This window comes from Somniosus microcephalus, unplaced genomic scaffold (genome assembly GCF_052327205.1).
Source record: "Somniosus microcephalus isolate GS21.2 unplaced genomic scaffold, FLI_Smic_1.0 unresolved_chr1, whole genome shotgun sequence".
Lineage (NCBI taxonomy): Eukaryota > Metazoa > Chordata > Chondrichthyes > Squaliformes > Somniosidae > Somniosus > Somniosus microcephalus.
The window spans coordinates 111,518,558-111,539,940 of NW_028225179.1; the positions used below are offsets into that span (position 1 = coordinate 111,518,558).

Below are 21,383 nucleotides of genomic sequence, written 5' to 3' on the forward strand. Positions count from 1 at the left end.
CTCACGCTCTTGGGTGCTGAACAGGAATGTTTTCTCTTCTGGGAGCTTTTCCTCTATCAACTGCCTGAACAGGTTCAGGCTTCCCTAGCCAGATCCGACATTACAGACTACGCCAAGCTTGCGGCCGAAGCCGATAAGATTTTCAAGGTTACCCAGCAGTGCGGCACGGCCACGAGGCGCCCACCCCCCACAGACGCGGTCCCGGCTTCTCCTACAGCGTGCTGGTGTTCCTACCACACCTGTTTTGGCGTAAAAGCACGATGCTGCCATCCCCCCTGCAGTTTTTCGCCCCCAAAAAACCCAAGAAAGCGCAGGCGGCATCCCTGGCGACGGATGACCAAGTCTAACGGGCGTTCCGCGGTGGCAATGGCTGTCGGTTCTACGGGGAAACTCCTCTATATCACCGATTCTCTCTCGGGCCGCCGTTTTCTTTGTGACACCAGGGCGCAGTGTAGCATTCTACCTGCGTCGAAGCTCGACATGCAGACTGGGAACCTCGGTTTTTCCCTCGTAGTGGCTAATGGCGCAGCAATTCGAATGTTCCAAAAGCGGGGGGTCGAAGTCTGTTTTGGCGGTCAGCACTTCTTTTGGGAATTCGTCACAGCCACAGTCTCACAGGCTATCCTAGGGGCGGATTTTCTGTGTGCCAACAGCCTACTAGTCGATGTCCGGCACCGCCGGCTGATCAACGCGGCCACCTTCCACTCGATTCCGTGCTACCACGGTACCTCCGTGGCGCGCTCCATTGCCTGTGCTTTCCCTCCTCCAGGTGGCTTCACGCGGCTCCTCGTGGAGTTTCCGGAGCTGACAAGGCCCACCTTCTCCTCTTCGGCGATGAACCATGGTGTTGAACATCACAGCACCACTACTGGCTCCCTGGTTTATGCGCGGGCTAGAAGGCTCGAACCCGGCAAGCTCGCAGCTGCGAAGGCGGAGTTCGACACGATGGAGCAGCTTGGGATCATTTGGCGATCCAAGAGTCCCTGGTCCTCGCCTCTCCACATTATGCCGAAACCAGGCAGCGGCTGGCGGCCATGCGGTGACTACCGACGCCTCAACGACGCCACCACTCCGGATCGGTACCCGATCCTGCATATCCAGGATTTCTCGGCCCATTTGGTGGAAATTTTTATTCTCTAAAGTCGACCTTGTCCGTGGATATCACCAGGTTCCAGTGCACCCAAAAGACGTCCCAAAAACCGCAGTCATCACCCCTTTTGGCCTCTTTGTGTTCCTGCAGATGCCGTTTGGCTTAAAGAACGCAGCACAGGCGTTCTAGCATTTAATGGCCTCCGTTCTTCGAGACCTGCGTTTCATCTTCGTCTACGGGCCAAATGCTGGAATATGGGATTAGATTAGACAGGGCTTGATGGCCGGCATGGACACGATGGGCCGAAGGGCCTCTATCCGTGCTGTATTACTCTATGACTCTATGACTCTATGACTCTATGACGACATTCTCATCGCCAGTGCCAGCAAGAAGGAACACATCTCCCATTTGCGTTCCCTCTTTACGTGCCTCAGCCAACACAGTTTAATCATCAACCCGGCCAAGTGCCAGTTCGGCCTGCAACAGATCGACTTCCTGGGACATCACATAACATCGGACGGCGCCGTCCCTTTGTTGACTAAGGTTGAAGCGGTTACCTCTTTCCCGTGGCCGTCGACAGTCAAGGCCTTGCAGGAGTTCCTGGGGATGGTCAATGATGGGCCTTCAATAACCACAAAACTAGAAGTTATAGACTTAAACAAGTTGGCTTTTAATCACTAAGATCAGAGCTAACATCTCAACACGCCGACTGGTTCACAGGAATGAGTCATACAGATCCTGGGATCTTTATGTAAGAGAAGTCAGGGGCGGAGCCAAGAGCCAAGACCTGGAACCTCCCAGGTTAGTCGGGAAAGAGGAAGTGAAACTATACATAGTGGGGGAGGGTAACATACATGAGTGCAAAACGAATACAGGATCAAGACAAACAGATTTCATTACAGTCAACTTCTACCACCGTTTTGTCCCCAAGGCGGTTCAACTCATGCAACCTTTGTTCGGGTCCTTCAAGGGCAAGTCCGGCAAAGATCCAATCAGCTGGACAGCTGAGATGGTCCAGGCATTCGGCAACACCAAGAACGCTTTGGCCAACGCAACGATGCTGGCGCACCCACTTCCAGGTGCTACCATCGCCCTTACAACCGACGCGTCAGACTACGCCATCGGTGCAGTGCAAGAACAGTGGGTCAATGGCACGTGACAACCGCTGGCGTTTTTCAGCCATCAACTACGAAAGAATGAAAAAAAGTACAGCACCTGCGATAGGGAGCTACTGCCCTTCCTCGCCATTCGCCATTTTCGGTTTTTATTGGAGGGGTGTCCCTTCACGACTTTCGTCGACCACAAACCCCTTACGTTCGCAATGGCCAAGACCGACGAACCGTGGTCAGCTCATCAACGTCACTTGACGTTCATTTCCGAATTTACCACGGACATTCAACATGCGTCTGGTAAGGACAACCTGGTGGCAGATTGCCTCACCCGTGCGACAGTCCACACGGTGCACCTGGGGATCGACTACGCCCTCATGGCTGCAGATCAGGCCTCGGACTCGGAGGTCCAATCATATAAAACCGTTCCCTCAAGCTTCCAAGTGACCGACGTCATCTTCCAGGCCGCAGGTGCCACGCTGCTTTGCGACATTTCCATGGGATTTCCTCGACCTATCGTGCCAGTCGCCAGAAGGTTTTTGATGCCATACACGGGTTGTCGCACCCGGGGATGAAGGCTTCGCAACGGCTTATGTCGGCTAAGTTCATCTGGAAAGGTATGCACATCGATGTCCGTGACTGGGCTAATACCTGCGTCGTATGCCAGAAGGCCAAAGTCCAGCATCATGTCAAGGCTCCAGTGGCTGCGTTCACTGTTCCGGAGCGTCATTTTTATACTCATCTCCTCACCATAGTGGACCGCACCACTAGGTGGCCAGAGGCAATTCCTTTGGTTTCCACCACTTCGGCAGACGTCGCTAGAGCTTTCATCTCCTGTTGGGTTGCTCGTTTCGGGGTACCGACGGACATCTCTTCTGACCACGGGCCGCAATTTTCCTCGGAGCTTCATCGCACCACCGCCTGTCATCCACAGGCAAACGGCCTTTGCAAGCGATTCCACAGGTCGCTTAAAGCCTCTCTTCGGGCCAGTCTTCAAGGTGCAGGATGGGTGGACAGACTCCCATGTGTCCTTTTGGGTCTTCGTACGGCGCCCAAAGATGACCTACAATCGTCTTCAGCTGAACTCGTCTATGGCCAGCCACTCCGTATACCAGGGGATTTCCTCCCTTCTCCCACAGAGCCATGGTCCGCCTCCCAGCAACTCGTTCGCCACCAGGAAGTGGCCAGATGCTTCGCTCTGGTACCTATGTCCAATCATGGTTTGCAGAACTCCTACGTGCCACCGGGACTGAAGAATGCGGAGTATGTCTTCATTTGCCACGACGCTCACCAGGATCTGCTCAAGCCCCCTTACACTGGTCCTTTCCATGTCATTGAACCAGGAGACAAATCCTTTTCGGTCGACGTCGGAGGGAAGCCGGATCACATCTCGGTGGACCGCTTGAAGCCGGCTCACCTGGACCTAGACCACCCTGTCGTAGTCGCTCAACCACCCAAACGTGACTGACCGCCCGCAGCCACTGCACCAGGTCAACCAAAGCCGCCTGCCAACTCGACCGCACTCGCCGCGCCTGCTCAGCCACAACCGACTGTCAACTCGACCACCGGTCGTCAACTTCCTCTACCAGGGTATCGAAGTCGATCGGACAGGCTCATCAGGCCTCCTCCTTGCCTCACTTTTTCTGTTAAAGACAATTCTGGGGGGGTGCATGTGGCGGAGCCACCAAAGGACTCAGAGCGGTTGTACACATTTCCGTTAACAGCAATGTAGTTACTGTCTGTGCCTGTACCTTTAATTACACTGTTTGACTGTACAATGTCTAGTTACCTTTACAGCACGGTTTCAACGTGATGGCGTCATGCCGTTAGTCACGTGATGCCCCAATGGCGGGAAGAACGTGATGACGCCATGACGTCAGTCTTCTGGCCAGAGGATCAGTCCTCGTGGAGCCCTCAAGGAGAGTAGACCTGTTATTGACGTGTTCTAGCAGTTTCCAGTTTAAACTCGTTTGTTTTCATTAAAGTTCATTATTTTAATTGCCTGAGTCGAACTCAGTCATTTTGATAGTAACCTCCATTCCTACAATGGCATTTAGTTCTTGGAAACATAAAATTACAACTAGGAACTAAAGTTAAAGGAAAACGGATCAAATTTTCAGTGATAATCACAGGGGAACCTCACAAATGATAACTGATGTCACACTTCCTCCTCCAACAGAAAAGTATTGGTTACCTCTTGCCCGAATGTAAAGGTAGGAGTCGGTGTCTGGCACCATGTTCGGAGGTATTTCTTCAAAAATCTGATAGGAGCTCCTTGCTAATAAAAACAAAACAGCCAACTTCACGAAGAGGAAAAAATGCATCTTACTACACATGATGCATGCCTAATATCTGTTAACTGTCAGTCAATTATTTAAACATATATAATTAGCAACCGAGCATGCCATTAACAAAGAAGGTACAGTTCTGCTAGACTGAAATGCAAAGTTGAATTCTAAATGCACCCTAAACCTCACCACGTGGATTAATGGAAATGCTTCTTTCTTCTGTCTTCAAGATGCCTTCTCCCTAAATGAGCAAGTGAAGAGGCACACAAATAAAACATAATACCAATTAAACCATACATCACAATAAATAGCATTGCAGCCTTGGGGGAGACAACTTAAAACGGCTGTTCACGCATCACCCCTCTGCTCGCTGACCTATATTGGCTCCCGGTCCTGCAATGTTTTGATTTTTAAAATCTCATCCCTGTTTTCAAATCCTTCCATGGCCTCACCCCTCCCTATCTCCCCAAGCTCCCCCAGCCCTGGAAACCTCCGAGATCTCTGCGCTCCTCCAATTCTGGCCTCTAGCGCAGCCCTGATTTTAATCGCTGCACCATTGGTGGCCGTGCCATCAGGTTCCGAGGCCCTAAGCTCTGGAATTCCCTCCCTGATCCTCTCTGTCTTTCTACCTCTCTCTTCCTTTAAGATGAATCTTAAAACCTACGTCTTTGACCAAGCATTTGGTCACCTGTCTTAATAACACCTTATGTGGCTTGGTGTCAAATTTTGTTTGATAACCCTCCTGTGAAATGCCTTGGAATGTTTTACTGCCTTAAAAGTGCTACATAAATACAAGTTGTTGTAATGTTTCACATCAGTTGCTTTGAGTCCTACCTTCTTACAGTATTACCACAGGGCTGACCGCCTATTCTTCAATATATCATCTTATTATTCTATTATACGGTACACCTAATTTTCGAACATCAACTTTGAGAGCGAATGAGACGGATTGAATAAACGTATCTTTTTTGTAAGAATTTAAAAAAATAAAGAAATACATTTCACTATTGTGCTTTCACTTTGAGTTGCTAACTGCAGTAAAACAGCTTTTTTTTTTAAACCACATTGAGACAACATCGTAAGACAATAATATTTAGCTGCTATTTATATGTGAATTAAAATCAAGCGAGTGCTGTTGTTTAAGGCCATGTGGTGTCCAGCAGGTTGCTGGTGAACTCCACTGTGGCTCAAACTTTAATTTGTCTAGGTTCCCAATCGATTGCACAGATAGAGGACTGTGTTTTTCTGGGAATGGAGACCGGGGTAAAATTGGCCATAGATAGATTAGAAACACCTACTAGAGTGACATGGGAACACATGCTTGTCTTGCTTGGGAGATTTTAAGTGAGAAAAGTGAAGGGTCGTGAATCTGGCTGACAGAACTTGCATTTATATAGTGCCTTTTACGACCTCAGGAGGTCTCACAGTGCTTCACAGCCAATTAAGTACTTTTTGTCGTGTAGTGACTGGTATAATGCAGGAAACTTGGCAACCAGTTTGCGCTCAGCAGCGATAGTTTGTATAAGCACACTAGTACATCGGGCCAACCTCAGTTGACGATGAACTAGTGTGCGCTCAGCAGCGCGACCTAGTGGCGAGAAGCTGCAACTATATTGTAAGAAGTGAGATGGGAACATTCAGTGGGAAATGATTTACAGCAGTAAATGTTGTCAGAAAAGTGTGATCAAAAATCGAGACAACAAAGCATAAAATATTTAGACAGGAATCGTGTGCCCTACAGAGGAATCTCAGTGATAAATAGATGTACGCCAGAGGAAAGAAATACACATTTAATAATATTCACTTACCAGCACTTTAAGGTTTTTTGTAATGGCATCACCTATTGGATCAGTCTTGCTAATCGCAACCACAGTGATGGGAATATTCCCAATGGTTAGTGGGACCACAGAGAAGTATATGGGATAGGCCGAGTTTGCTCTAACCGTCACAGTTCTTGCGTGTTTCTCGCCTGTAGCAGGACTGCAAAGGACATCGACCGGCTTCATATATATTTGAACCTGGATGGAATATAAATGGTTGTACGATTAATACGGATGACAGGTGAAGCGAAATCAATTAATGCATTTTCTAAGCTAGCAGAGATATGGCAGCAATGACACTGTTGCCAAGGAACTGAGAACCAATCGCTCCCCAGGCCACTTGGGCTTGGAAAGCCCTTTCAGGCTGAGAATCCCAGGATCCAACTGTAGGAAGGAACCCGCCGTCCGATTGGTCGACCTCGACGTCACACGGTCGCTAATGAGATGCTAATGAGCGGAAAGCTGAACGTTTTTCGGATACCGCGGGCGCGGTTTTTGTCCGGCCGAAACGTAAATACGCCTATGACCGGTCCGGAATCGCAAGCTTTCTTTTGAGGCAACGCGCGCATCGGTACGCTCTGTAACTTTCAAACGTATAGAGAACGGACAGACATCGGGACAGACAGACAGACATCGGGACAGACAGAAGAGCCGCTTTATATATATAGATATGGCATTAGAAAAGGATTGCATGATAATTTATATATAATTCTTAATGCTTGCATGGGAAATTGTATTTCAATTAGTTCTTGGTTGGTCCTGTCATATTTTGGTACTTGTAATCATTGATAATCAGCAGATCTTTAACCGTATTTCTTACATATTTCTATAGTGAGGGACATATCTGGGAACAGCTGCTCTGTCCTGTGTTTTATCTATAAATGCTCTGGGATTATGAAATATATTTCGGTTTTGCAAGCAAGATATAATGCAATTGTCTCTCCCGTCCATTGTATCTTTATCCTTGTGATTGTCACGTTTATGCTAATAATTGCTGTCTGTTTCACATCTTACCTCGATGTCACCGGGGAGGTAATTGTACAATGTCGCTCTCACTTCCAATTGTTCGTTTCTTTTCACGGAATATGGTAGCCTCAATGATATAAAAAATGGTCTGAAGACCCTCATCTTCTTAGGTTCCGCAACACAAAAACCTTAAATTTGAAATAAATATATATATATATATAAACATATATCAAGTATATATATGTGTGTGCATCATAGTGACATAGGTTAGTTACCATAGGGAAGTAACAGTATCCGGCAGGAGTTTGATACGTCTTACGCAAGTGTTGGTTGGAACTGGGGCTTCAGAAATAATCTCTTGATGAAATCAAATAATATTTGCATTTTGCATCACCTCAACTTGTGCCCCTGAACACTTTGTGGATTATGACGTATTCAGTGCAGGATTGGCCAAATGTTTCCACTGGTAATGGCCCAGAAATTCGGGTTGGGGGCTTCCCACGGGTGCAAGCCCCCCGACCTGCACTTACCTTGCGCGCCGGCAGTTGAGCTGTAGGGCCCCGTGGAATTCTGATCCGGGGCCTGGCCCAGCTGCCGGTGGGCAGTGCTTGCGTATCCCAGGGGCGCAGTTAGTTCGATGCGTCCCCTGGGATCACGTGGGCCATGGGCAGCCAATCGGAGCAGGGAATGCTCCATTCATAAGTATTGACAGGAAGACCTGTCAAGACTTATAAATACTACGGCCCCAAAATTGCAGTAAACCTTCAAATAAATTTTTCAAAAATCACACTTTTTAAATAAACTATAAATTACATTAAATAACTATTTTAAACAATAATTTAAATTTTTGAAAAAAATAATTTTATATTCTAATGGAGCTAAAAATAAACTTACTTGCTTTAAAGTATTTAAAAATAATAAACCTGTGGAAAAAATGTTTTAATTTTAATTAATTGCCCACTTACCTTGTAAAAAGCAGGCCTTATGCCTGGTTTTTACATTTCTAAATTCTGCAGGCTTACCCTCCCAGGAAAACCTGTAAAAAAAACGAAGTTCGATGCACACGCGCAGCCCCTCCTGCGCACGTGTTTGACCTATGAACCCCTTCGTTCAGAGGAACGGAAGTGCCGGTTTCCTGCGCATGCGCAGTGCATGCAGGAAACCGACACTTCCATCGGGCGCATGGGTGAGTACCCAGCGCGTACTCACCCGTGGAGTCCCGAATTTCTGGGCCATTAACTCCAAAATCCACGAATCTGCAGAAGCACTAACCGGAGTTGACTCGCGTTCAACCTCGAGTGAAAAGTTCACATTGGGCAGTAGCGGGACATGGGCAATAGCAAATCGGCAACCCGTTTTAGACTGCGGCCAAATCCACTGAATTCAATGGGGAAGAATGTGGGCCAGTGTGTAAAGCGGCCTGCCACTTCGCGGTTGCCCATTTTGCCCTAACGCCCGAGACCAATGACAACCTCTAAAACAGTCATCTACCGCCGTTTCTTCACACATAAATTAAATAAACATACAATATTTCCAATTAATAAATGGTTCTCAGTCTTATGATGCTGCTGTACACATCGCTGAGATGAGCAAAGTTCTATGTTAAAATAGTAAGCATTTAATGCTATGATAATTTCACAAAAAGATGTCAGACCAGGAAAGCTCGTTACCTTTATTCTCAAACATGCCAACCGCCTGAATTTCCCAAGTTGTTATGGAATCGGGAATGTTAATTGGAAGCCTAGAAACAGATGAGAATATAAATAACCATTGAATATCTGAAATGATAGATATGGGATGGTAAAAACGCATTATAAATGCTGATTGTTGCTGTTTGGTGTTGAAATCCTTGCACTAGATCTGCATTCGCACAGCAGTGCTAGGCGCATGCCATTATAGCTAACCAGTAGTGAGATGTATGTTGACTGAGTAGAACTTATGGGGCCTTTCTTTTGAATCCTTAGTAGGTCATGGTGGTTATACTCGAGCGCATTCATATTTGCTTTGTTGTTCAAAAATGAAAAGGTGAATTTCCCACCAGCAGGAAGATGGAAATCAAAGAACATTCGACACCATCTGATATTGCTCCTGCCTAGATGCCCACAGATAGAATGGGCATCAGCAATGTGGGTGCTTATACAATGAAACGATGGTCCCAATTCAGAGGTAGTAATATTGCATCATCGCATCTAACTGCTTTAGAAACGACTTGCGAGCTGTATGAAAATTTCTAATAGCTACAAACCAACCATGCCCACACTCCAAAAGTAATTGATTGATATTGAGGTGCATTACATAAGAACATAAGACGTAGGAGCAGGAGTAGGTCATTTGGCCCCTCGAGGCTGCTCCACCATTCAATAAGATCATGACTGATCTGATCTTGGTCTCAACTCCACTTAGCTGCCACTCCCAATAACCCTTGACTCTTTTATCGTTCAAAAATCTGTCTATCTCCACCTTAAGTATATTCAATGACCCAGCCTCCACAGCTTTCTGGGGAAGAGAATTCCAAAGATTCACGATCCTCAGAGAAGAAATTCCTCCTCATTTTTCATTTAAAAGGGTTTCCCCTTATTCTGAAATTATGCCCCCTATTTCTAGATTCCCCCACGAGGGGAAACATCCTCTCTGCATCTACCCTGTCAAGCCCCTTCAGAATCTTATATGTTTCAATAAGGTCCCCTCTCATTCTTCTAAACTCCAATGAGTATAGGCCCAACCTGCTCAACCTTTCCTCATAAGGCAACCCCTTCATCTCCGAAATCAACCTCGTGAACCTTCTCTGAACTGCCCCCAGTGCAAGTATATCCTGCTACGCAGTACTCCAGGTGTGGTCTCACCAATGCCCTGTAACAGGACTTCCCTACATTTATACTACATTCCCTTTGCAATAAAGGTCAACATTCCATTTGCCGTCCTGATTACTTGCTGTACCTACATGCTAACTTTTTGTGTTTCATGTACAAGGACCCCCAGGTCCCTCAGTACCGCAGCATTTTGTAATCTCTCCCCATTTAAATAATAATTTGCTTTTTTTATTTTGGAATATCCAGAGACGTGACAGGAGCCATATAAACACCGGAGGTGAAAGTGGACCTGAGTGGGATGCAAAATAGGCAGAATCACTTTAACTGCCCATTATACCACATGCCTGATATTTAGTCCTATTGTTCAATGTAACTGAATATCGGGTGGGATGTATAACGAATGACCAATGTGATACTGTTTGTTTTGTGTCGCAGCCCATGTACATTTTCAACCGCTTGTGGCCTGGGGCCAGGGAGGACATGCAGTGGGACTGATTGGATACCGCAGGGTCGTGGACGATCTGCAGTTTTCTGTGGCTGGAGGCTGGCAAGCCAGCCAGGTGCAAATTGCCTTAAACACGTCTGGAGGGGACAAAGGCATGGATGAGGATGTGAGGAGCAGATGGGCTGATGTGGGAGCAGAGGCGAGTGACAGTAAAGCGCTGTAAGTAGGCACTGTTTCTGATGGAGAAGATATGGACTCAGAGACTAATAGAAATCCCAGGTTGTGCACAGCCTGCTTCAGCCAGAGATGGTGATGTGGAGGGGGACGGAGTCGTTGATTAGAATAGACATTTCATTGCGCGGGGAGCCAAAGGTAATGGCTTTTGGTATTGCTAATGTTTGGCTGGAAGATATTGGGGCTCATCGAAAATGAATGTTGGACAGCAGCCTGACAACACAGAAGCAGTGTATGGAGTTGAGAGGTGGTGGGTGAGAGGTGGAGCTGGGTATCATCAGCATACACCTGGAGGCTCGACCAACAAGTGTGGATGATGTCACTAGGGAGCAGCTTGTGAATGAGGAGGAGGAAGGGGCAAGGTTAGATGTTCTGGGGCACTCTTGTGCACGGTCAGAAAGATAAGACATTTCTGGAGACAATCGGGGTGCGATTGAATAGCCTACACTGGAATAAAAATGAGAGAAGCTGGTGGAGGATAGTGTCAAAAACTGCCAATAGGTTGTGGGGGCTGATGAGGGACAAAGCACCTCGGTCACAGCCGCACAAAATGTTGCTCAAGATTTTGGTTAGAGTCACTTCAGTGCCATGGGAGGCGCGGGAGACTAACTGTAGATATTCGAACTGATAGTTGTGGGAGGGAAGTCAGTATTCTTGAAGGTGACAATCCATTGAAAGTTTTCAGAAAGGAAAGGTGAGTTGGAGATGGGTTCTTAATTGGCTACGACTGAGGGGATAAGGTGTGTTTTTTGAGGAACAGACTGATGATGGCAGGTTTGAAAGGGAAAAGTCAGTGCCTAAGGAAAGGGAACAAAAGGACCTTTGTCACCCAGTATTGGGAGACAGGAATGGAAGTCAGGTGGGCAGCAGATCAGTCGGCTCACTTTTGGGGGAGAAAGAGGTATGTCTGATGGACAAGAGGAGCTCGGAGAGAGCAAGAGACCAGGAAAATAGGGGGAAAGAATGTGTTAATCCCATTTAAAATAAACTTTGATTATCTCTTGTAAAATAGCTGACAAAGGTAGGTCATACCAACATATATGTTCATAAGACGCAGTCCAGCATGCAATTTGAAATATCAAAGAATATAGAATATTTCTACTGTAATTAAATGGCAACTGTTTTGATAATCGTGCAGCAATTAAGCTGTTGAGAGAAATGACACAAAATTAAATAAACGATATGGTTAGAAACTTGCAATGACTGAAATCAATGGAAATCAAAATAGGGAGCGCTACATAGAATTACATAGACTTACTTAGAATGTACAGCACAGGGACCGACCACTCTGCCCAACTGGTCTATGCCAGTGTTTCTGCTCTACGTGAGTCTCCTCCCACCCCTCTTATCTAATCTTACGAGCGTAACCTTCAATTCCATTCTCCCTCAAGTGTTTATCTAGCTTACCCTTAACTAAAGAAAGAAAGACAGACTTGTATTCATATAGTGGTATTCCCAACCTCAGGGTATCCAAAAGCACAATATAACCAATGAAGTACTTGTTGAAGTATATTCGCTGTTCTAATGACATAAACACACGAGCCACGACTAACGGGGTGCTGAATAGGTGTCGCCCATTTTACACTGTCGCGCAAGTTAAAATTCCACCAATTGTGTGTGAGATAGCCTCACATTGTAATGTAGACAGTATCAACCTTACTTGTTCTCCCCTGCAAGTAAGTTACGATATGACCTCCATTGCCAGCTCTGCGGAAAGTTGCTGCGAATACGGAGAGAAGTCTCATCGAAAAAGTCACCATCGTCATTCCCCGCCGCTAAAAAAGTAAAAAAAAGGTTTAGTGTCCCGATTTCAAATTCCTGAAAATGGTTCAAACAGGTTAATTTTTATTGATCTTACAAATAAGAGTTGTACAATTTTATATATAATTTTATTATACACGCCCATTCCTGAACTGAATATGGGGCGGAGCGTATCATGTACGGCCGATTCAATCCCACCCACTACTGCCAAGGCCAATTTCTACCCCAGTGCTTTTCTTTCTTCTTTATTGTCAGGGTGCTCATTAAGTACTTGAGATATGATGCATACAACCTAAAAGTTACCATTTATTATAACTGCATCGCTCATCTGCTGTTTAACTGAACCAATTTTTCATCCACCATTATCTATCTGGAAAAAGCATGGCCTGAAAAATAACTGTAAGGAGATCAATAGAGACCGGCTTCACACATTACCGTCTCATTTCACTGTTGACTACCTTAACCCAAATGTTAAATGGTTGATTTTAAATATGTTATCACCTCTTGCTAAACTAGCAGGTGGAACAATATCATAGTAATTTCCTGCGCCATATTATAATGCTTCATTGAGTGATTATTGATGAAATAAGAAAAATGCCAGCGATCTCCATGATAAAATATGCACTCAATTTCTGCGGGAGTACCTGATTTCCCACCGTAATTAAGTGAAAGATTGCTGGAAAGGCCAGAGACATGGGGGGGGGGGGGGCGGTGAGGATGTGGTAATTCTAACCCGCCAGGCGAGTAACCCATGGGATCGGGAGTGGAACGCCTGTTTTATATTCCGCCCAACATTACTCTCCACTGACTTCAATGGAGAGTAAAATCGGGCGGGGTGTAAAACCAACGTTGCACCCGATCCCTCCAGTTTCTCGACGGATGGGTTAGGTTGAAATTATCCACATTTTAAGCAGTGCTTAAGACGTTTGCACCATATTTATGCCGAAGTTGTGGCGAGAGGTCGAGGGAATGCCTCCCCCCATGGAAAGTGTACCCCAAAAACTCCAAGGACAAGCATGAACTGTTCGAGTTGTAATAGATTTGTTTCATTAGTGTTTCTGAGGGGTTACCGCTGTTCATTAAGCTAAGTATGTGCGGCCCCCAACCTTGGCCCACTCAGCAAACACTTACTTCTTCCCACTGCATCGAGCTTCTTTGACTGGTTATTCCTCAGTTCGACACCATAGTCGCAGCAAGTGAGAAAAGCTTTTCTACATTCCATGTCTTTGACTCTCTTGGCCCGATCTTCACAGGTGCGTTTCATTGGAATGGCGGTTATTCCATCCATGCAGCATTGCCTTAGCCTGCTATCGGTATAGTGGCTTACTGAAATGCAAATAGAGGCAGACCAAATGGTGAATAAAGGTATCGTTCAGCAACGTGTTCTGTACTTCAAATTGCTGTGAATATGAGACTGCAATTATACTGTAACTGTACCTTTAGACAACGGCGTGCATCAATGCAAAATAACCAGTATAATTTGGGAGTCAGGTTCTATTCTGACTCTTGCCTGCATTAAAGTCTAGCAGTGGGCTTCCCATCTTGTGCCATAAAGACTTCTCAGACTAGTTTGAGTTCTCACCACACTCTGCAGACCTTAGTTTGGTGAAACAAAATTCAATGCTCAGTGACTAATCCGTTTCAGTTGTTTGCTACAGTGGAGTTCAATATCTCGGAGAGGAAGATTAAAATTGGACGTGTTTATTCGCAAAACCAATAGCTCTGATTGGTCCCCTTGGATGACAAGCCCTGTTTGCTTATTGGTCCCCTTAGAGGACAAGATACATCCAACAGTTTCCCTGGAATGTGTAATTAGATCTCCCTGCCGACCTAATCAGTTACTTTGCAAAGTGTGATTCGAGCCATTCTGGCTTCCGACTCGAGAGAACAGAGCTCACTTGGAACAGACAGTGCTCACCTTCTTACAGACCTTCTCCCACCTGCAAACAGGTTCCTGACTCCCACCTCCCATATTCCTGGCCCACTCCATCCGCCAGCCCAAGATCCTGACCTACTCCCCCAGCCCAAGTTCCTGACCTACTCCCCCAGCCCAAGTTCCTGACCTACTCCCCCAGCCCAAGTTCCTGACCTACTCCCCCAGCCCAAGCTCCTGACCTACTCCCCCAGCCCAAGTTCCTGACCTACTCCCCCAGCCCAAGTTCCTGACCTACTCCCCAGCCCAAGTTCCTGACCTACTCCCCCAGCCCAAGTTCCTGACCTACTCCCCCAGCCCAAGTTCCTGACCTACTCCCCCAGCCCAAGTTCCTGACCTACTCCCCCAGCCCAAGTCCCTGACCTAATCCCCCAGCCCAAGTTCCTGACCTAATCCCCCAGCCCAAGTTCCTGACCTACTCCCCCAGCCCAAGTTCCTGACCTAATCCCCCAGCCCAAGCTCCTGACCTACTCCCCCAGCCCAAGTTCCTGACCTACTCCCCCAGCCCAATTCCTGACCTACTCCCCCAGCCCAAGTTCCTGACCTACTCCCCCAGCCCAAGTTCCTGACCTACTCCCCCAGCCCAAGTTCCTGACCTAATCCCCCAGCCCAAGTTCCTGACCTACTCCCCCAGCCCAAGTTCCTGAGCAACTCCCCCAGCCCAAGTTCCTGACCTACTCCCCCAGCCCAAGTTCCTGACCTACTCCCCCAGCCCAAGTTCCTGACCTACTCCCCCAGCCCAAGTTCCTGAGCAACTCCCCCAGCCCAAGTTCCTGACCTACTCCCCCAGCCCAAGTTCCTGACCTACTCCCCCAGCCCAAGTTCCTGACCTACTCCCCCAGCCCAAGTTCCTGACCTACTCCCCCAGCCCAAGTTCCTGACCTACTCCCCCAGCCCAAGTTCCTGACCTACTCCCCCAGCCCAAGTTCCTGACCTAATCCCCCAGCCCAAGTTCCTGACCTACGCTCCCCACCAACCCAGGCCCAACTTCCTGACCGAAACCCCACCTCCGCCCAAGTTCCTGACCTCCCACGTTTCTGATTTTCTCCCTCACCCTCCGCCCAAGTGACTGAGCTCCCTCCCCACCCCCCGCCCATATTTCTGAACTCCTGCCCCACACCTGAGTTCCTGATGTTCTCCCCCTGCCCAAATTCCTCTCCCCTGGATTCATGACCTTTTCACCCCAACAATTCCTGACAGCCCCCACCCCCTCATAGATGGGGCACTGTGTGTGGGTCACGGATTGTTAACAGGTTTAATGGGTATGAAGTGAATAGTGACAGTGTCATGAGTTCCAGACTTCCTCCAGTCCAATAATGTCAGTTGCCACACACTTAGGTGGAGGAGAGGGAGAATATGGTGCGGGTGTAAAAGGGGTGGGGTTGGAAGAACGTGATCCAACTTCCAACTTACCATCAGGATCACCTTCTCACTCTCATCCCCCCTTTAGATCTAGATCACGTTCGTCCCCATCCCCACTGTGCTCTCCGTGCTCTCCGTTCTCTTTACTCCGCCCCCCCCCCACCACCATGAGTTCCTGGCATCCTCTCTTTCTCTGTCTCTCTCACCCCCCTCTCTGATTCCCTCTCCCTCTATCCCTCCAATTTCCTCTCTCCCTTTCCAATTCCCTCTCTCGCCCCTCGCTCCCTCCTCCTCCTCTCTCCATCAGATTTCCTTTCTCTCTCTCGCTCCCTCTCGCTCCCTCCAATTTCCTCTCTCTCCCTCTATCTCTGATTTCCTCACCCCTCTGATTCCCTCTCTCTATCTCTCCCCACTCTTCCCCCCTCTCTGTCCCTCTTCCCCTCTCTTTCCCCCTTCTCCCTCTCCCTCCGATTCTGCACTGTATCTGAATGCACAAAGCATTCATAATAAGGTTGATTAATTAACAGCGCAAATAGATGTAAACGGATACGATATAATTGCAATTATGGAGACATGACTGCAGGTTGACCAAGGCTGGGAGCTGAATATCCAAGGATATTCGATATTTGGGAAGGACAGGCAAAAAGGAAAAGGAGGTGGGGTGGCGTTGTTTGTAAAGGATGAAATCAGAGCAACAGTAAGAAAGGATATTGGCTCAGAAAATAAAGATGTAGAATCAGTCTGGGTGGAGCTTAGAAGCACCAAGGGGCAGGAAACATTGGTGGGAGTTGTCTATAGGCCTCCAAACAGTAGTGGTAATGTAGGGGATGGCATCAAAAAGGAAATTAGAGAAGCATGTAACAAGGGTACTACAGTAATCATGGGTGACTTTAATCTACATATAGACTGGCCAAACCAAATTAGCAATAATGCTGTGGAGGATGAATTCCTGGAGTGTGCACAAGATGGCTTTTCAGACCAGTACGGTGAGGAGCCAACTAGGGAACAAGCTATCCTAGAATGGGTATTGTGCAATGAGAAGGGGTTAATTAATAATCTTGTTGTGTGGGGTCCTTTAGGGACAAGTAACCATAACATGATATAATTCTTTATTAAGATGGAAAGTGAAGAAGTCCAATCTGAAACAAGGGCCCTAAATCTAAAGGTATGAGGAGGGAGTTGGCTATGATAGATTGGAGAGCTTCATTAAAAGGCATGATGGTGGATAGGCAATGGCTAAAATTTCAGGAACGAGGGTAAGAATTGCAACAGTTATACAGTCCTTTCTGGCACAAAAACACAAAAGGAAAAGCTGCCCAACCATGGCTAACAAAATAAATTAAGGATAGTATTAGATCCAAAGAGGAGTTACAGAAAAAGTAGCAAGCCTGAGGATTGGGAGCAGTTTAGAATAGAGCAAAAAAGGGCCAAGAGATTGATTAAATAGGGAAAATTAGAGTATGAGAGTAAACCTGCAAGGAACATAAAAGCAGATTGTAAAAGCTTCTACAAGTATGTAAAAAGAAAAAGATTAGTGAAGACAAATGTAGGTCCCTTACAGTCAGAAACGGGAGAATTTATAATGGGGAACAAGGAAATGGTGGTGTAATTAAACAAATACTTTGGTTCTGTCTTCACAGAAGAGGACACAAATAACTTCCCAGAAATACAAGAGAACCAAGGGTCTAGTGAGAAGGAGGAATTAAAGGAAATTAGTATCAGCAAAAAAATAGTGCTGGAGAAAATAATGGGACTGAAAGCCAATAAATCCCCAGGGCCTGACATTCTGCATCCCAGAGTACTAAAAGAGGTAGCCACGGAAATAGTGAATGCATTGGTTGTCATCCTCCAAAATTCCATAGATTATGGAACAGTTCCTGTAGATTGGAGGGTGGCAAATGTCACCCCACTATTAAAAAAAGGAGGGAGAGAGAAAACAGGGAACTACAGACCGGTTACCCTAACATCAGTACAGTAGTAGGGAAAATGCTAGAGTCTATTATAAAGGATGTGATAACAGGAGACTTAGAAAATATCAATGGGATTAGACAAAGCCAACATGGATTTATGAAAGGGAAATCGTGTTTGACAAACCTACTGGAGTTTTTTGAGGATGCAACTGACAGAATAGATAAGGGAGAACCTGTAGATGTGGTGTATTTCAATTTTCAGAAGGCCTTTGATAAAGTCCCATATAAGAGGTTAGTGTGCAAAATGAAACACATGGGATTGGGTGTAATATATTGGCATGGATTGCAAATTAGTTAACAGACAGGAAATAGGGAGTAGGAATAAATGGGTCTTTTTCGGGGTGGCAGGTGGTGACAGGTGAGGTACAGCAGGGATCAGTGCTTGGGCCCCAGCTATTCACAATATATATCAATGATTTGGACGAGGGAACTGAAATAAAGAATAGATTTGCCTTCCAAAGCTAGGCTTTATTAACTTTAAAATCTGCAGCACATCTTCCCACATCCAGTCCCAACCAAAGCTGGAAAAGAACTGAATTTAAGGTGGCCACAACACATCATGTGATCATCAACTACCAATGAGATTACAACATATATCCCAAGGCAGTTAACAAACAACCAATCACAATACTTTTACTAAACAAGGAATAATCACCACATTCACCCCTCCTTTTAAAATATACTCCAACCTAAATAACCTTTACAATTTATAATTAATTATTTACAACTAAAACTATGTACAACAAGAATAAAACTGTTCACATGACACAATACTAAGTGAACAACAACAAATAGTAACATTGCACATAAGTATTAAGTATCTCTCAACTAAAACAATATACTATAATATTTCAACAATTTTAAAACGTTACTATCAATTTAAAAGTCAATTTTCAATTGGTCGACCAGATATCTTGTTCGTGTCGACCTTCTTAACCTTGGTGAAATTCCTTGCCCTCCCACACCAGAAGGCACAGAAGTATCTTCAGCAGGAAGGCTACCATATCCCGATTTTCAACAGTTTCCGGATTAGAAATCCCATCAGAAGGTAAACTGGGACGGTCATAAACATCTATCAAGGGCTGACTAATAGAAGTATAATTATCTGCAATCGGATTGGAAATATTCGTAGTATCTGTAACAGCATCCACATTATCTGAATCATAACTATTGTTAATATCCTCAGAAGAGGGCTGGCCCCCACATGGAGCCAAGTCTTTAATTGAAACAATACTTTCTTTCCCATCTTGGAGTCGAATATGAGCATATTGGGAATTTGCCTCCAACAGCTCCACCTCCTCCACCAAAGGATCATATTTTGACAATCTAACATGGCGTCGAAGCAGCACAGGTCCCTGCATAGTAAGCCATGAAGGTACCGAATATCCCGTAGTAGATCTCCACGGATAGTTAAAGAGCCTTTCATGGGGGGTCACATTAGTAGCCGTTGAAAGCAATGATCTAATGGAATGCAGGGCATCAGGCAGTACCACTTCCCACTGTGTATTCTTAAGGTTCCGGGATGTCAAAGCCAACATAGCTGCCTTCCAGATCACCCCATTGTATCGTTCGCACTGTCCATTACCCTGGGGATTATACGGGGTAGTTCTACTAGTAGAAATTCCCCGACTCTGAAGGTATTCCTTCAACTGGGAAGACATAAAAGAACTTCCCTGATCCAAATGGATATACGCAGGCATCCCAAAGATGACAAAAAGTTGAGTCAGACATTTAATAACTGTAGCAGCTGATACTTCTGCACAAGGAAAAGCAAAAGGGAACCTTGAAAACTCATCCACAACAGTAAATATATATCGGTTTTGAGTAGTTGAAGGAAGAGGCCCCTGAAAATCGACGCTCAAATGTTCAAAAGGTGAAGTAGCCTTTATAAGATGAGCTCGTTGAGGCTTAAAGAAATTCGGTTTACACCGAGCACAGATAGAACATGATGAAGTCATCCGCTTGACGTCTTCAACTGAAAAAGGCAAGTTCTTACTGCGTACAAAGTGTATCATCCTCGTAACCGCAGGATGACATAAGGCATTGTGAAGATTAATAAGCGTATCTCCGTGAATCACAGAACAATAAGCCCTCGACAGTGCATCAGCAGCAACATTATCCTTCCCCGGACGATAAACGATGTCAAAATGGTAACATGCCAACTCAATCCTCCATCTCATTATTTTATCATTTTTGATCTTTCCAAAATGTTTAACATCAAACATAAAGGACACAGATTTTTGATCAGTTACCAACGTGAAATGTCGCCCCGATAAATAATGTCTCCATTTACACAATGCTTCTACTATTGCGTATGCCTCTTTCTCTATTGAAGAATGTCTTTTTTCACTATTGTTCAAAGTACGTGAGAAAAAGGCCACAGGTCTTCCATTTTGGTTCAGAGTAGCCCCAATTGCAAAATCCGAAGCATCCGTCTCAATCACAAAGGGAACCTGCTCATCAATAGAATGCACAACTGCTCCTAAAATATCCTTTTTAAAATTCTCAAAACATGTCCTGGCCTCCCATGATAGAGGATATGTCGTAACCCGAATAAGAGGCCGGATCTTCCGTGAAAAATTTGCAATCCAATTAGAATAATAAGAAAACAGTCCAACAACTCGTTGCAAAGCCTTAGAATTAGTAGGACAAGGTAAATCAATCAATGGTCGCAAATGTTCTGGATCTGGTTTAATCTTGTTTCCCGAGATAATATACCCCAATAGATTTACCTCAGTAGTCGAAAAGATACATTTCTCTTTGTTAAAAGTTAAACCAACTTTTTCCGCAGCTTGAAGGAATCTTTTTAAATTAGAATCATGCTCCACCCTTGATTTGCCACACACTGTGATGTCATCTAAGTATGAAAAGGTGTCAGAGAGGGAGTTATCACTTATAAAAGCATCCATTGCCCGTTGAAAACAAGCAACACCATTAGTAACACCAAATGGTATTCGGCAAAATTGATACAGCTTTCCACCAGCCTCAAAGGCCGTATATGGTTGATCCTTCTTAACAATAGGAATCTGATGATAAGCACTCTTTAAATCAATAGTGCTAAAAACCTTATACTGAGATACTTTGTTGATAAGCTCATCAATCTTAGGCAAAGGGTACGTATCTAATTGAGTATACCTATTAATAGTTTGGGAATAGTCTATCACCATTCGTTTCTTGTGTCTCTCGTTAGTCGTGACAACTACCTGTGCTCGCCAAGGCGAACAACTAGGTTCAATGATTCCTTCCAATAAGAGACGTTGAACTTCAGAATTAATAAATTCTCTATCCTGACTACTATATCTTCTTGACTTGGTAGCAATTGGCTTACAATCCAACATCAAATTGGAAAAAAGTGATAATGGAGAAATAGATAAAGAGGTTAATCCACAAATAGATAAAGGTGGCTTAGTCCCTCCAAATGAAAGACTAAGAGACTCGTGTAACTGAAGCACATCATGTCCAATCAAAATATCCGCACAGAGATTAGGCAAAACAGATAGGCGTATATCAGTATACGTATTACCTAGAAGAATCATTTTCACAAAGCAACAACCAGCTATTTGTGAAGTAAGGGTCGTCTGAGCTATACACACCT

At 45.5% G+C, this 21,383-nt stretch overlaps 1 protein-coding gene across 1 annotated transcript in view; it reads right to left on the bottom strand.

The window, feature by feature from the left end:
• LOC147095707 (complement C4-like) overlaps positions 1-21,383 on the bottom strand; it is a 450,539-nt gene that overhangs the window by 91,076 nt on the left and 338,080 nt on the right. Inside the window, exons 17-23 of the mRNA XM_085974756.1 lie at positions 13,655-13,849; positions 12,423-12,537; positions 8,944-9,014; positions 7,322-7,461; positions 6,296-6,505; positions 4,677-4,728; positions 4,394-4,477 (exon numbers count right to left, since the gene is read on the bottom strand). Of these exons, the coding sequence (XP_085830882.1) occupies positions 4,394-4,477; positions 4,677-4,728; positions 6,296-6,505; positions 7,322-7,461; positions 8,944-9,014; positions 12,423-12,537; positions 13,655-13,849 (867 nt within the window). The remainder of the gene's footprint in view (positions 1-4,393; positions 4,478-4,676; positions 4,729-6,295; positions 6,506-7,321; positions 7,462-8,943; positions 9,015-12,422; positions 12,538-13,654; positions 13,850-21,383) is intronic.